At 37.7% G+C, this 15,505-nt stretch overlaps 1 protein-coding gene across 1 annotated transcript in view; it reads left to right on the top strand.

Moving 5' to 3' along the window:
• The window catches only part of LOC141627773 (uncharacterized), a 37,834-nt gene extending 23,094 nt beyond the window's left edge, over positions 1-14,740 (top strand). The window contains exons 2-4 of the mRNA XM_074440994.1: positions 14,044-14,242; positions 14,336-14,469; positions 14,596-14,740. Coding sequence (XP_074297095.1) covers positions 14,044-14,242; positions 14,336-14,469; positions 14,596-14,740 — 478 coding nt within the window. The remainder of the gene's footprint in view (positions 1-14,043; positions 14,243-14,335; positions 14,470-14,595) is intronic.
• The last annotated feature ends 765 nt before the right edge of the window (positions 14,741-15,505 follow it).

The raw sequence follows: 15,505 nt of genomic DNA, 5'->3' as shown, positions 1-15,505 counted from the left end.
AGCGACCTTTTTGTGATCTAAAGTGTAGAACCATTGCTTCGGAATGGTGTCAAGAGATGAAGGAAAGATCCTTAAGAACATCTCGGGTTTGATGCCTTTGATAGACATGTAATCCTTGAAGGCGCGGATGTGGTTCAAAGGGTTCTCATGTCCTTTAAACTTAGGGATATCCGTCATGCTAAAGTTAGTTGGCAATTTGGAATTGACGGCTTCATATTTGCGATTGTTTTCCCTATAAATGTCATCCCCCTTAAGGTACATCAATTGCTCCTCTAGGTATTGGAGTCTCTTCTCTACTGCAGCTTGTTCCTATGATAGGATTCTCATCTTTAGACTCGTCATCGGAAAAACGTAGTACTTCACCTTTAAGGGGAGGCAACCTTCCCTCTACATCAAAGATACGGCCTTCGATAAGTTCAAGGCGGTCATAGGTTTGTTCTTGAGTGATTTGTATTTGGGCTAGCGCGGCTAGGATTCGATCATTACTCTCTTGAATTTGCTGGAGGTTTGTTTCATCGCTTGATCCGGGCATCTTGGAAACTGGATAAGAGATCGGCGACAAATCAAAACACGATCGACCATTCTATCACACTTGCTAAAAGAGGAAAAGTTTTGACTCGTGAAGTGGGTGTGTGCCACTTGTGTTGAGTGGATTTTGAAGAAAGACAAGGTCTTTGAAAATGTGTGTCCTAGTCAACTGTAGTGTAGTTGTAGGAGTGGACTCGAAGTGAGGTTTGAAATGGGCTTGTGGCCCGAATTTTGACACGACAATCGGACGGAGTTTTGACCGGATTTTGCGCTAATTGAAGGCCCTATTTCGAAATTCTTGTTTGAAAATAAGGATTTTGATTTTTTTGAAAATTCGTCATGGTTTTGTTTAGAAGTGGTGATCACGTAGGGTTTACACATTTATACAGGCATTATAACGGGATGCTGAGTGCATTTAGAAGGGTTTTGGTTTAAAGGGTAGGTTGCCATACCGAACCATCAAACCCGAAGTCTGTGGAGAGGCTCGTGCCAAACAAGAGTAAGGCCGATTCCTAGTCCATTTCCTCAAGTAGTGAAGGCCCTTGATACAAACAAGAGTAAGCATCATGGTATGGATGACGTCAATCGCTATCCATCCTTAGGCCCAAATAAGAATTAGGACCGTTTAGACGGGACGATTGGTCGAATGGGTTGGGTTGGGCCTAGGAAGGCCGAATAAACGATCTAGGAAGACCGAGTTATGAAAACAAACAATTGTCTTGTACAAACTTATTCCCTAACCTTGTTCAAGTTTCACCCTTGCTACACGTAAGTGTATTATCCCCCCAATGAGTCGCCAAACCTGTGGACAGCGGGCCGCCCACGGGGGCGCTTGGTGAAGGTCGAAAAACAAGCGTTTGTATTTTGTAAGGAGTCGCCACCAATTTTTATGGGAAATTGGAACCGTTCGAATACCTCGTGTCATGTCAAGACACAAAGTAGTGACATGAACACTAAGCAATCGTTACCCTTAGCATTCTATGTCTAGAATGACTCTCGTGGATGCCAATGAACACGGGTGCTCACGGAGATCTGGAGTAAGGGGTGAGGGTACGTACGTATTAGGAAGCTCTTTTGATCGAACACCTAATCCCGCCCGCCTCGATAGCGGCCTCTACTAATGATTAGGGAAGTTATTCGTACTTGATATATCGTCGGTTATATGCATGCAATGCAACATCCAAGTTTTAATCCTAGCATGTGAGAATTAACTAAGTCGGTTGACACGTAATTAGCATACAATTGGGTCGAAGTTGGAATTTAATGTTGATTTACATGTGGAAACATACAAATGATAAAAGAAATACAATAATCATAAATTACAATAATGAAAATTACATTAATTACATTGGAATAGGCGATTTATGTCGAAAATACCTTTAAAACGGATAGATTGAGAAAAAGAATAAAAGAATGAAATTACGAACAAGAATTAGCGTGATATTACGGATATTAGTTAGTTAATACGTGGACTAATTAAACTAGGTCAAGGCAGAAACGGAGTTCAGGGACGTAAATCATCTCGAACAAAGCAAAGATAGATCGCGCCTCTGGAAGAGGCAGCAGCTGATTCTTGCGTCTTTCCAAGGGTGAGTTCTGGCCGTGAAGCCGGAACTGCAAATCGTTAATGTTAATTGGTAATTTTATGGATCGATTAAATTATTTACTCGGATGAAAGTGATTAATACTTTTATTACATGTCAATGATGGTCATGAAAGCGATAAACATGGATGAGACGGATGCAAACGGATTATTTACAAGGTTGAATGATTAATTAGTGACATCGGTGAATGAAACAAACTAAACATGATGAATTAATGACAAATTAATGACGAACATGTGAATGAACAGATGAAAACTATATCAAAGACGAATTCCAGGAACTCAATATGAACAAATTGAATCCCTACAACCCGGATTGAACTTTATGACGAAAACCCGCAAATATTGGACTATAAGGGATTTAAGTCGGATTTATGACAATTAAAACATGAACATGATGATGATTATAATACATGTGGAATTATTATGATACTACGATGAAGAATTAATGACTTAACAAGCAAAAGAAAGATTTGAATACGAATTACGAGAGGACAAACGAAGAAGAAAGGAAGCAGAATCTGGCGGCCTCACGAAGAGGCGCAGCAGAATCGCGCTCCTTCGAAGAGGCGCGTTAGCGATTCTTGCGTCCTTTCTCGATCGTTATCTCGGAAATCCGCAAAAACAGGTTTTAACAAAGGGTTTTAGAAATCGATTTTAACGGTATTTTCGACGTAAACCTTACAATTGATGATACGACAAGTAAAATACAATAAATAAAAGAGAGATTTACACCCTCAGACTTACATGTTGACGAAACGAGATGAACTAAGATATCGACTAGTGAATGCTCGACGCGAATGCAAAGAGAGTGCCCTCGTAAGAGGAAAACGATTGATTAATTTAAGTTGATTGAGTGTAGTTGGTCAAATTGGTTGGTCATGCAACGGAGAGGTGGTACCGGAAGGATCCGAGCTTACGTGGTCGGAAGTCCAAGCACGTAGGCGCCAATTAGTAAGAACAAAGTCTAGAATGCAGAGGGAGAAGAGAAGGGCGGACACTCGCGTGAGAAATATGAGGAACGAAGGCTCCTATTTATACTAATCACACGGAGGAATAGGGTTTCGGAGACTCTTTGGAAGTGAATCTCGGAAACATATGAAAAAAAGATACGTAAGACATGCAAAGAAGGGCCTGGGAAGAGGCGCAGCCCATCGCGTCTCTTGGAAGAGGCGCAAAGACTGCCGTTGCGTCTATTCCCAGTGAGGTTTCTCTCCGTGAAGAAAGATTTCGCGTTTGAGTTATGGTAGGACGGAAATAATTCGATTATCTTATGAATATTACGGGATATTATTTGCCAAAAGATAGAATTTATGAAATATGGAATAGAAATATCCGGAACATTCAAGAACATTCCGACTCGGGATTTAACAGTTATCAGAAAATGGAGACGGTTTTTGACCCGGACTCCGAATGTACTCTAATTACTGCCAAAACGACCGTATCGGGACGTAGATGACAACTAAGAGGTTGACATTTAATATTTGAGCAATCACTTGACGATAATCTTACGAACTGTCACAAATCGTTCCGCGAATCAAACATGCGGCCCAATCATCACCGGGTGGTTTGCGGGAGGTGCAGAAATGAGGTATCTACACATTGAGGAGTGGGTCCACCCTGGAGGGGCCTGCCATGGTCGAGAATGCTGTTGAAAAGAATGAGGCAAATCCGAGTCAAAATAAAGCTGAAACGAAAAATTCAAAGAAAAAGGCGTCTACCAGGTATATCAGTCGATCGACTGATACACCCGATCGATCGACTGATATGCGGGTTACAGCAGCTTCTGGAACTGTGCACCTTGGTCGATCGACTGAGGATAGTGGTCGATCAACCAAGATTACTGCTGATAGCGAGATTGTTCGTCCTCCGATGCCCGATAACTTGAGGGACCATTTGTTTCGGGGCACGACAACTCCGAAAGTGTTAGGGCTAGACCCGAGTGCTGATGGGTCCATCCCAATTCCGAAGTTCGATCCGATGATGGTTAATGGCTCACATTTGAGACGGTCTGAGGAGGATTCGAGCTTTAACAAGGAGAAAGCAGTGGACTTCCAGCCTAAGTCCACGGATGCCGGCATGCGCAACTTAGAGGAGAGGGCTAAGGTACTTCTTACAACCCATATCCGGAGAGACTAGTGCCAACAAAGGAACAGGTATCTTTCAGTAAGTTTGATAAAGTTATTTGTAGCTTGAATGTACAGGTACCCTTCCTTGAGTTAGTCAATCAAGTGCCAGCATACACTAAATTCATGAAACAACTCCTGTCTAAGAAAAAGTCGCTTGAACATGTTCATACTGTCGTATTAACCAAAGAGTCATGCTCTTACTTGTCTCACACTGCACCCCATAAGCTAGAGGGCCTGAGTAGCTTTTCTGTTCCTTGCAATATAGGTACCTTCTCTATTGAGAAGGCATTATGTGACTTAGGAGCTAGTATAAGCGTCATGCCTTTGAGTCTAGCTAGGAAGCTCAAATTAACAAGGTTCGCAGTGACAGATATGACGGTTCAGATGGCTGACCGATCTGCGGTCCAGCCAATAGGAGTCTTACAGGACATTCCTGTTCAAATAGGGAAGTTCTTCTTTCCGTCGACTTTGTTGTACTTGACATGCCCGAGGATGCTCATATACCCATTATTTTGGGTAGGCCATTTTCGCACACCGCCGGTGCGAGTCATAGATGTCGGTCTAGGAACCTTGACTTTCAAAGTGGGAAAGCATTCTATTGTCTTTGCCCAACCTGCTAAGAAAAAGGACCCCATGTGGCCTGTGACTTGTAATACGGTTTCTGAAAAGAAACCGTACTTTGTGCTTCTTGAATTGCCTGTCACTATTACTACTTCTGTGTTAACCCCTCCGCCCCAAACTTGGAGCAAAAAGGAGGAAGAATCTGTTGTTTTAGATGTTGTAGGAGCTGGTTTGGGGAAGGAAGTGCTGCAAGTTGCTCCAGCTGTAAAGAAGCCGATCATTCAAAGAGGAGGTCTTGGTTGCCTGAGCTATAGAATTGATGAGGTTGTTGATGACGAGCCGGTCAAAGCCAGAGAGTCTGATTTGGATTCTGATAAGCCCGAAGAGATCCTTGACTGGGGAGATGATGAGAGTGTTGATCCGTTGAGCCATACGGACGTGGAAGCTAAGAAGGGTGCAGCTGCTCAAATAAGCACCGTTAAGGCTACCTCTAGTAGCCAGAAGCCGACGAAGTGGGCCATACCATGGTCATTCTTGATCAACTATTAGTTGATCGAGCTCTTTATAGACTCCATTTTATTTGCTTTTGTTAGACACCCTTTATTTTTTTTTTGTGCGCGAAAACTTCGCATTTTATTTTGCTTGCTTAAGATTTTATACGTTTGAGACTTTATTTTGGGTTTTCCGCAATTTTGGGCACGTATTATTGTGCACTTGTAGGTTTTTAGACCTCATTAGCTCAAGCTATTGAGCAAATACGAAGAAATAAGGAGTACAGCAGTACTTTCAGTCGATCGACTGGCTACATTGGTCGATCGACTGAGTTGCACTTTCCAGGAGCTACTGTTCCTGACACTTTGGTCGATCGACTGCTGTCCTTAGTCGATCGACCAAAGACGCTGCTGTACCTATTTACGACGTCTCCCCTGCTGTGTTTGGTCGATATGCGGACTTAAGGGAGTTTTCTACTCCACTTTATTTTCCGTCCAGTTCGTTATTTCTTATAATTTTCTCGTTTGTGCACATATTTACCGCTTCAAATTGTCTTCTCGATTTTATGCGTGGGTTTTATTTGTCTTTCAGGTACCTTATTAGTAGCATCGGCTGCCATCGAAACCTCCTAGCTCACTTATTTGGTTTGGGGAGGTTTCCTTTGCTGCGCTTAAAGTCTTGTAAGTTCCCGATCTTCACTTCATGTCTTATTTATTTCATTTTCCCGCAAATTCCCATTTCTCTTTTCTTCATTACATGATTTTGCACAATGGGGACATTGTGCGATTTGGTTTGGGGAAGGGTTTTGCGTCGCATATCATTTGCTTGCATTCACGTTTACATTCTGTTTTGCATTGTTCATTTCATTTTACATATTTACGAAAAATTCAAAAAAATTCAAAAAAAAATTGATAAAATTTCAAAAATTTCCATAAAATGCACGTTTATTTTAGCATATAGGTCGAGTCGGAACGGTAGTATTTCAAGGATGATATTGCATTTTGCACATGTTTTGCCTAAGCCTTGCTAAATTGACATGTTATTAGTAGAATCATATATGCTTAGTCTACGAGTTTTCTTTAATTTCCTTGCTGAACTTGAAACTTGACTTAGAAAATTGGCAAACTACATCATATTCTGAGGTTTAGAGCCTATAACTGGTGACATCTAAGACCGGTTTATTTAGGAATGTGAGTAGTACTCCTTATGAGGCATGTCACATAAATGTGCATAAATATGAACTTGATCTTCTTAATACCTGTACGCATTCGGTTTGTGGTTGGTTGACACATGTGGTAGAGGTTTCCCCTTATTCGTTTTGCCCATAAGCTCCACACCGCCAAAAATATCCTTTTTGTCCTAATTACTACATCCTACATTTAGCCTGTCGTTTGTCAAGCTAATAGTCTGTGTTCTTGGGGTTGTTACTCATTTTTGGTGGCATATGCTCTGTTGAGACGTTATTGGGAAGATGAAATGAAGGAAGAAAAGAAAAGAAAAGAAAAGATGAAAAAAAAATGATTCTAAAAAAGAAAAAAAAAAGAGTTCTGTACTGTTCGTGAAGTCGATCGACTGCCCCTTTTGGTCGATCGACTGAGATTCGAGAGAGAGAAAGAATCGAATTCGCATAATTCAAACCCTTATCTTTTGGCGATTTTTGCTCCCATGTATTATTCGTATTTTATGGGGAGTTAGTTGATTACTTTTATCTCTTGAGATTGTGAGATTTGTGCTTGCTATAGCACCGTTTCGATTGATTTTGATTAAGAAGTTGGATGTTGCCATATGGTTCCGTTTCGGTACTAGCTTGATCACCTGTACCTCCACTTTTCCATAAATGTTTTGCCTCTTCTTACCCATACCTCACATATCCACATTTATACCTCGGCATGTGTCATGGTCTTTTGTTAGTTGGAATGCGTATGTACGGTTGTAGAGATTGCTTTCATATTAGACTGCAGGCATGTTCTTATAGGTCGTAGTTAGGTGAGCGTCATTACATTTACTTTTTTCTATCTTACATATATTCACCTGTACTTATTGAGCGATTTGAGCGACCCGTGAGAGTCTAATTTGATAAGTCTCTACAGTTGGCGGTTCAATAGTTTTAACGGCTCCATAACTCGTTTGCATGATTCATTTGCTAATTGATTGTTGGTTGTGCATTAAATTGGTTTAGGCTTTACATGTTGCATTTCGCTCTGAGATTGAACTCGTTCCATTAGGTCTTTAGATCGAGTCTAGTTCTTTCTTGAGGACAAGCAAGGGTTCGGTTTGGGGACATTTGATGCGTGTCTTTTATATGATGTTTTACATCCCATTTTACACGCATTTCAGAGCTCATTCATGTAGTTTATGCTACATTTCTCCCTATTTCCGTCTACTTCCGTATTTTTGTACATTATTGCAGAAATATGAAGAATCCAGCGGAAATTGAGCTAAATCCGTCCCCGAGTATCCTGCATTTCATATGACATGAAGTATTCACCCGAGGAACGAGCTTGGTGCGCAATTCAAGGCCCAAAAGACAAGTCCACGAGTTTATAGAAGTCGATAGCAGCTCAAGCGATCGATCGACCACGCCATCGATCGATCGACCAACCATCGGGTTCGAAGCTATCGTTTATCGAAGACGATCGATCGACCGTTCTAGCAAATCGATCGACCCAATTGCTATTCCAGACGAGAATTAAAAGACCGTGAATCTTGAAGCCCAAAGTTATGTTAGGTTTAGGAAATAAAGCTACGTTAGTTGCTATATAACGTAACCTAGAAACATCAGTTTAGGATTCAGTTTTTTTTACATCAATTTTTTATCTAAGTTTCACATTGAATTTTAGAATATCATAGTTAGGGTTCGGATATTAATTGCATCGGATTTTTATTCATACTTCTAATCATTCCGTTACTGTTCTCCTGCGATTTTCGGTATTCTTCCTGTTCTACTTTCAGTTCGTTTTATTTCGTTATTAGCGTAGAATTGATAGTTAGATTCCCGAAACCATCTTATTGTTGCATGTTAATTGTTTGTTCTACCGCTTTAATTATGAATTCTATACTTTTATGCCCTAGTATTATTGTTGTTATCACTTTCAGCATGAGTAGCTAAATAGTTTGTGCTAGGATGTAGGCGAATTATGGCGTAGGCGGCATAGTATTAAATTGGACCGAATTCGCGTGTCAGTCGATCGACTGACATACTTGGTCGATCGACTAACCTCGTGAGGTTACCCTTCGTTTTAATTGATTTTAATGTTGTATTTAACGAATCGAATGCATGCGACCAGTTAGATGCTTAATTTATGACTGACCCATTAGATCGAAAGATAGGGATAGTTGTTTGACCACCAATTAAGATGACTAAACTGTGCTGAGATCGAATGATAGGTATAGTTTAGACCGTTAGTCACTTTTCAGGACGAGAGTCAGTATTAGTGATATTAGGGACCTATAGCGAGATCGAAAGATGCTATTTGTTAAGAGTGGACCGAGAGGACCTCTTGTTTCCCGCCTCACTTGTGTTTGATTCAGACCGACTTAGTATGCTGCCGCCGAAGCTTTAATGAACCGACCATCCTAGTACCCCTTCTTTTTCTGTTTAAGCCGTCTTTTTAGTTTACTGTCTTTATTTATTCTTAGCTATAGACCAATTCAACTCAACCCCCACAATCGTTACCTTAGACTATAATTAGACAGCTAGAAATTACGTCTGCCTCCTTGTGGTTAGACCCTGTTACCACTAGCCTAGGTTAGTCTTAATAGGAAATTATAAATCTTATTTTTGGTACTCACAACGACGGGTATCACTTCTCTAAGTAAAGACTCTTTGAAATGAGTGGGAGCATTCTCTTAAACCGTTAAGAAATGGATGAGGTTCAAGAAGTAAAGATTATAATGGAATTGATACAAGGTAATGTTAAAGGTAAAGTTGTTGAGAATGACGATACTAAACCTATCAATCCCGACCGATAAAGTTTCCATTGTCTTAAATGTTGGACACGAGAAAGGAAACTATCCCAAATTATTGAAGAATCAACAAGTTAGTTGTGGGACATCTAATTGGACCTTCTTCTTTAAATGTTTATTTGATTAAACATAAATTTTGCTAGAACTATTTCGTCGATATTAGAAACCAATGGAGGTTTTCATCATTGTACTTGATACATAGGATGATTAGAATATGACGACTAACAACAATAATGTCGAGAGATAGAGTAATTGTGTACTCAATCTAGTTTTTTTTTTGGATTTAAAGTTGTACTTAATTGTGACTATTAAGTGCATAAACTCTAAATAAGAATATAAACTTGTTAAGATACAAAAGAGGTTTCACTTTTGTGACCCTATGCACCACGATTTGATGTATGGCTGACCCATTATCAAGGTGATTATATTCTAAACCAAACTAGAATGATATATCATGAAGATGATGCAAGACTCAAATTGGTAATCCAAGATTAAACCTTAGATTCTGGAATGATTAACGCAAAGAGTTATCGAGTACTCTTGAAACCATTAGATTGATAATGGTATATGCGTATCTTGTATTCAAAGCAAGATGTCTCGTGCCTTTTGGTTGAAAAGGAGATCGAGGTTGTAAATCATTGATCCATAATAGGTTGATCATTTTCTTTTACCAACGATTTAAGTTGACGCTAATATGTTCACTTAATAAGGTAAATAGAGAAATCTTTGAAGAAGTTCAAAGTGTTCAAAGAATCACGATTTAGTCGTGATGGGATTATCAAAGTAAAGACTTTGATATAAGCCAAAAGAAATGTGATATAGTATCACAAGTTAATCTCTCTTAACACACATTATGGGATAATGTGTGGTCAGATAAGAATTCAAATGCTATTCGATATGGTTTGAACTTCAATCAAGTTACTTTGAGTTACTTGATCCTTTTGGGGATTTTATCATATGAGATATGGTTTGTCTAAATTATTTTTCCACTAAATCGAATCATATGAGATATGAAATGGTAAGGGTACCGTGTTTGTAAGTTTTCACAAGAAACAAATGCACATTTTTCCCTTTCAATTGTCACGAGTACACCGGGTTTGTGGCTCGTGAAACTGTCTTTCTAAAATACAAGTTTATTTCTAGAAGAGAGTGGGAGAAATTATTCAAGAGCCACAAAGAATGTTATGTCGCAAGAAACTGGTCTTTCTTGGCTACATGAGACGTTTTATGTAAGACATTGTTTCTTTAAAACCTAGGAGGTTAAATTCGTCACTTGTTGAAAATGATGAATTCATGCTACTTTTAAAGAAGTAAAGAGCTTATAACTTACAAAAAAATTGTTTGATTCAAGTTGATTATTTCAGGAAAGTAATCAACAAATGACTTACATAAGAGTGTTTAAGTCACAACTCAATACAAGGCTTAGAGCCATGAAAATCCGAAATAAAAGGCTTGATTAGTGACAAAGGGTTTTGTACTAATAAAGAGAGATTTCAAAGCAAGATTGGTTGCAAAGGGTTTTGCACTAATTGAAATGCTTAAGTCTATTTGGATCTTCTTAGGGATTGTGTTTCATTATGAGGATATGCATACAGCATACAACAAGTGAATCTAAAACCCACTTCTTCAAAAGAAGGAATGTATTCAATACATGTCATGAGTTTTATAGATTCTTACAATCCTAAGATAATGTGAAACTTAAGAGAGGATCTTAAGTAGGACATCAATGAGTTGGAATCAATGATTTGATCATGGTATAAAAATTTTCCCGATAAGTCGAGAAGTTGTGTTTATACATGAAGTTTAGTGGGAGTTACGAAAATGTTAATTAGTCTTATATGTGAATGACATATTGATCATTGCGAATGATTTAAGACTTTTGGAGTAATATAATACATCTTTAATATCCAGATTTATGAAGATAAATCCACATGATATTAGCGTCAATAAGAAGTCTTATGTTAATAAGATTCATGACTAGTTCAATAAAATTGAACATATTTGATTGATTCCATTTGCTTCCGCTGCCGGATCAATTAAATAAGTAATGATGTATAACACTTCATATACTTTGAGTATGATGAATTATTTTCAAAATCGAATTTAAGTAATCTTTACCAAGTAAGTCATAAAGATTACCCTTAAGTGCTTGCAGAAGCATTAAGGAAGTAAAGCAAAGTGTTTATGATGCAATTTTGTGTAAGGGTGTTACACAAATGACAATTGACAATTGAGATTGCACATGGTTTCTGACAAAACCATAATCAAAACACATTAGGATGGTTAAGATACCATTGTGGCTATGTTAATTAAGAAGTAGATTTTCTAGAATCGTTCTAGGCAATAAAGAACAATGAGAGATATTTATAACGGAAATTGAGTACACTTGCAATCATGAGATGTGCAAGAGGATGAGTCCCGCACACTGTGAAAACAGTGGGAGCTATTCTTAGGCTAGAGGACCTATGTCTGGATTGGATATCGACACGTACTCAGAAAGTTTTGTGATGCAAATGTATACATTACAAAGGAAAACGAGCATGTAGTAAGGTTGAGTAAGGTACAAGAAGTTGATAAAACCTACTAACCAAAGCCTTCTCAAAGGCTAAACATGATGAGTCATGTCATTTCAATTGAATTGAAATGAACAACTACATACAAAATCAAATTAGATTATAGAACATGAAATAGTAATCAGGCATTGACTATTCATATGTGATAATCGCATTTGTCGTTCGAGTTTTTCCTTTAAAACTCTTTTATTATACTTTGTTACATCCAAATGGGTTGTAGAGACAACATTGAACCCCGTTAAAGTGAACACGGATTAGCATTGTATTCGCCCATAGTCACTTATATGAGGTGACGTCTCGAAGTGACTAGAGTGTGATGCGATTGATGGCAAGTTCAAATGACATAGAGTCATGTGGGATGACTAGTCGATCACATAGGCAGACTGTTAGGAACATTTTGTCGGGCCTTATGACCGCTTATAGAGTTCTGGCAATTTATATAGCCTGGTCGTGGCGAGAGCTGCTATAGTATTCTAATGAGTCGATTCTTTTGACTAAAGACTGTTCGCCTAAGATGGCACAGTTTCAGATTAACTTTGATTTGTGTTACTACGACCTTCGTAAATGGGGTCAAATGGGCATATTTTGGGTTATAATGGCTGTGGCTAGTCGAAGGGAATAAGTGCGATAGGAATTGTCCACCCCCTTGTCAGGGTTAAAACAATATCTCAGGGCCACTCGAGGAGTAATGAACTGGAAATGCGTGGCCACGCTCGGAAGGTATCCAGAGTGGATAAATCCGGTCAAACAGTTATTCTCCAGATCGAGGAAACCACTCTCGATATGATCACTTGCAAGTACGACCTGAAAGACACCTTGCACTTAGTGGGAGATAGTAATAGGACAAGAGAATTAGTGACGCACACTTGTCGAGGACAAGTGGGAGATTGTTGGGAAATGTGTCCTCAACAATAGTGCGATCACATTATTTAAATATCATTATTAAATCTCATTTTAAGAATACATGTGGGATGTAATATTTTACAGTGAACTGGTCCACACATATCGGTAATGATTGGCTGACTAGAGTTTGACATTACTGTCGTGCGACGGTGGTGATCAGTTGATCCCCTTAGGTCATACCTATAGGGAAATACTTTTAATTGATTATTTAATTAATCGTATACCGATACGAGTTAATTAAATTGCTTAAAATTGACGGATGATTTTGTGAGTATAATTTACGTATCTTATTGTAAATATGATTAAATGAGACACGGTCTAAGTAATCGAATTGTTTTATTACTTAGATGAAATCATTGTTTACAGAAACAATTGAAACGGAATGAATAAATTATTATAAATACAGAATGTTGTAATTTATAATTTGGAAACATTTTTGGTACGAGTAATTACGAATTACTAGTCGATTTTGTAAATGACATATTTTATGAGTATGTTGATTTTTAATAAGTTAAAAATACATTACATTGTGACATGTCATGTAACATGTTACATATGTTACAATTGACAAATGACAAAATAAATGGACTATCCATTTTATGTTGAATATGCCGAAATAATGGAGGGAGTATATGATATACATTGTGTTTTTATCTTGAGTGGAAAACACAATTATTATACCTAAGGAGTAGCCCTGCACACCTATGCTTTTGAGAAGAGCAAAAATAAAAGGGATTGGGCTACCTACCCAAGGCTCCTTCTCTCTTCTCTTTTTCGGCCATATCAAAAGAAAGAGAGCATTTTTCCTCTCTATGTTTTCATTCATTCATTTTGTGATACACAATAAAAATTTCTAGAGTAAGAAATCACTATTCTCTACATCTTATGATATTTATAGAGAAATAATAACCTCACAAAAGCTCTCTCTTGACCGAAATATTCAAGAGTAAAAATAAAATTTATATTGTGTCAATTTTATAGTAAAACTAATATTATTACTAGATCTAAATAATGTTGGTTATTAAGAGATTTCTTGCGTATATGCTTTTGGGAGGGATTCTATATTTGAATCCTTATTCTTCCATTTGGAGAGCTCAAGAACTAGTAAGGTAGGTGACCCTACTAGTGCCCAAATATCCGAAACATGCAATGTAAGGAACCGATTTCTTCTCTTAAATATTGATGTTTGCATGCATAAGATCCACCATTTAATTTTATGACAAATTAAAATAAAACATATATGAATATGTTGAGTATTTAGATCTACTTTTCCTTCACTTTGGGTTAGGTGGGTTTCCCATGTTTATATGAAAGATTGTGAGTGGTCTAGTTACAGTCCTCCTTCTGATTGTAGCTGGACCTGGAAGAAGATCACACATATTATGAAAAAATTTAAGCAAGCTTACACCAATAATCAGTGGCTTGACACTTCCATTGAGTACACTGTGAAAGCAGGCTACTCTTGGCTTTGTGGAAGTCAGCCTAAGGTAAGATGGAGATTTCTTTGTTGGAATACTTTAAATATCCCTAAATCCTCTTTTATATGCTGATGGATCATGCATCAACGTTTGCTTACTAAGGATCGTCTGCTGAGAATGGGTATCATTGTGGATGGTGGGTGTGAGATTTGTGCAGTTGCTCCTGAAGATCATAAGCACTTGTTCTCTGAGTGTCGGTACACAAGACAGTGTTTGGCCCTTTTTCAACAGAAAATGTAAGTCTCTATGGACTTGAATGATATGGTCACCTGGTTCTCAAAGTGTAAAGGTATTACTAAGATGTAAAAGAGGTTTGTTGGGGCTTGTTATGTGGATCTGTTATACTCTATTTGGCTTGTCAGAAATGATGCAAGGATAAATGGTTTGGTTAAAAGACCAGGCTTTGTCATACAGAAGGTTATAGATGATGTGCTTCATAGATTCCGTAAATCGAATGCCGCAATTTGCAAACCACGGGAGAGAGCCTGGTTGCAACAAATTTCCTGAAGAAGTTTTGTTTTCGTTTTCTCAGAATAGTATTGATGTAAATATCATATATGATGAGTTGTACACACTTTGATTCTTTGAAATTTATATACTTAACTTTCCCCAAAAATGTTTTGCCAAATTAGATAAAAAGTCGGAAATATATTCAACTAGTTTTAAACCCGTGCAAAAAATGCACGGGTCGTAATGTCGTAGTAGCAGGCGCTACCATTGGATACAGGAGTTAAATAGTTTAGAATTTAAAATGTGTACTCACTATGCTAAATATTTTATTTATGATATACATGACTTTTTATGAACCTATTGTGGTGAAAGTAATTGGCGTAGGCTCACATATAATGAAAAAAAAATACTCATTTATCAAGATTACCGATATATGACTGACTATTTACATTTAAATTCCATTAAATTATGTTTATTAAAGTGTCTATTGGGTCGGTCCAATTTTTTATAAATATTAATTATTAGCCTAAGTGTGATCTCGTTTATTGAATTTATCGATCATTATTAGTTATAAAACCCTTTCAATAGTATTAAACACTACATAAATACGAATTTTAGTAATTTAGTAAAGTAATTTATCATTTGACGCTATTACTACTCTTCCCTTCGACTTTTGTTGGCTTTTGTGTTAAAATTAAAGGTAAATAATTGACCAAAACGAAAGCAGTATGAAATAATTTAATTAGGATTATCATTAAACTGCTATTATAGATAGAACTATGTTACAACCGTTTACGATAGATGTATATATAAGAATATATC

The sequence above is a fragment of the Silene latifolia genome, chromosome Y (assembly GCF_048544455.1).
Source record: "Silene latifolia isolate original U9 population chromosome Y, ASM4854445v1, whole genome shotgun sequence".
Classification (NCBI taxonomy): Eukaryota; Viridiplantae; Streptophyta; class Magnoliopsida; order Caryophyllales; family Caryophyllaceae; genus Silene; species Silene latifolia.
This window is presented reverse-complemented; position numbering and strand designations above follow the sequence as displayed.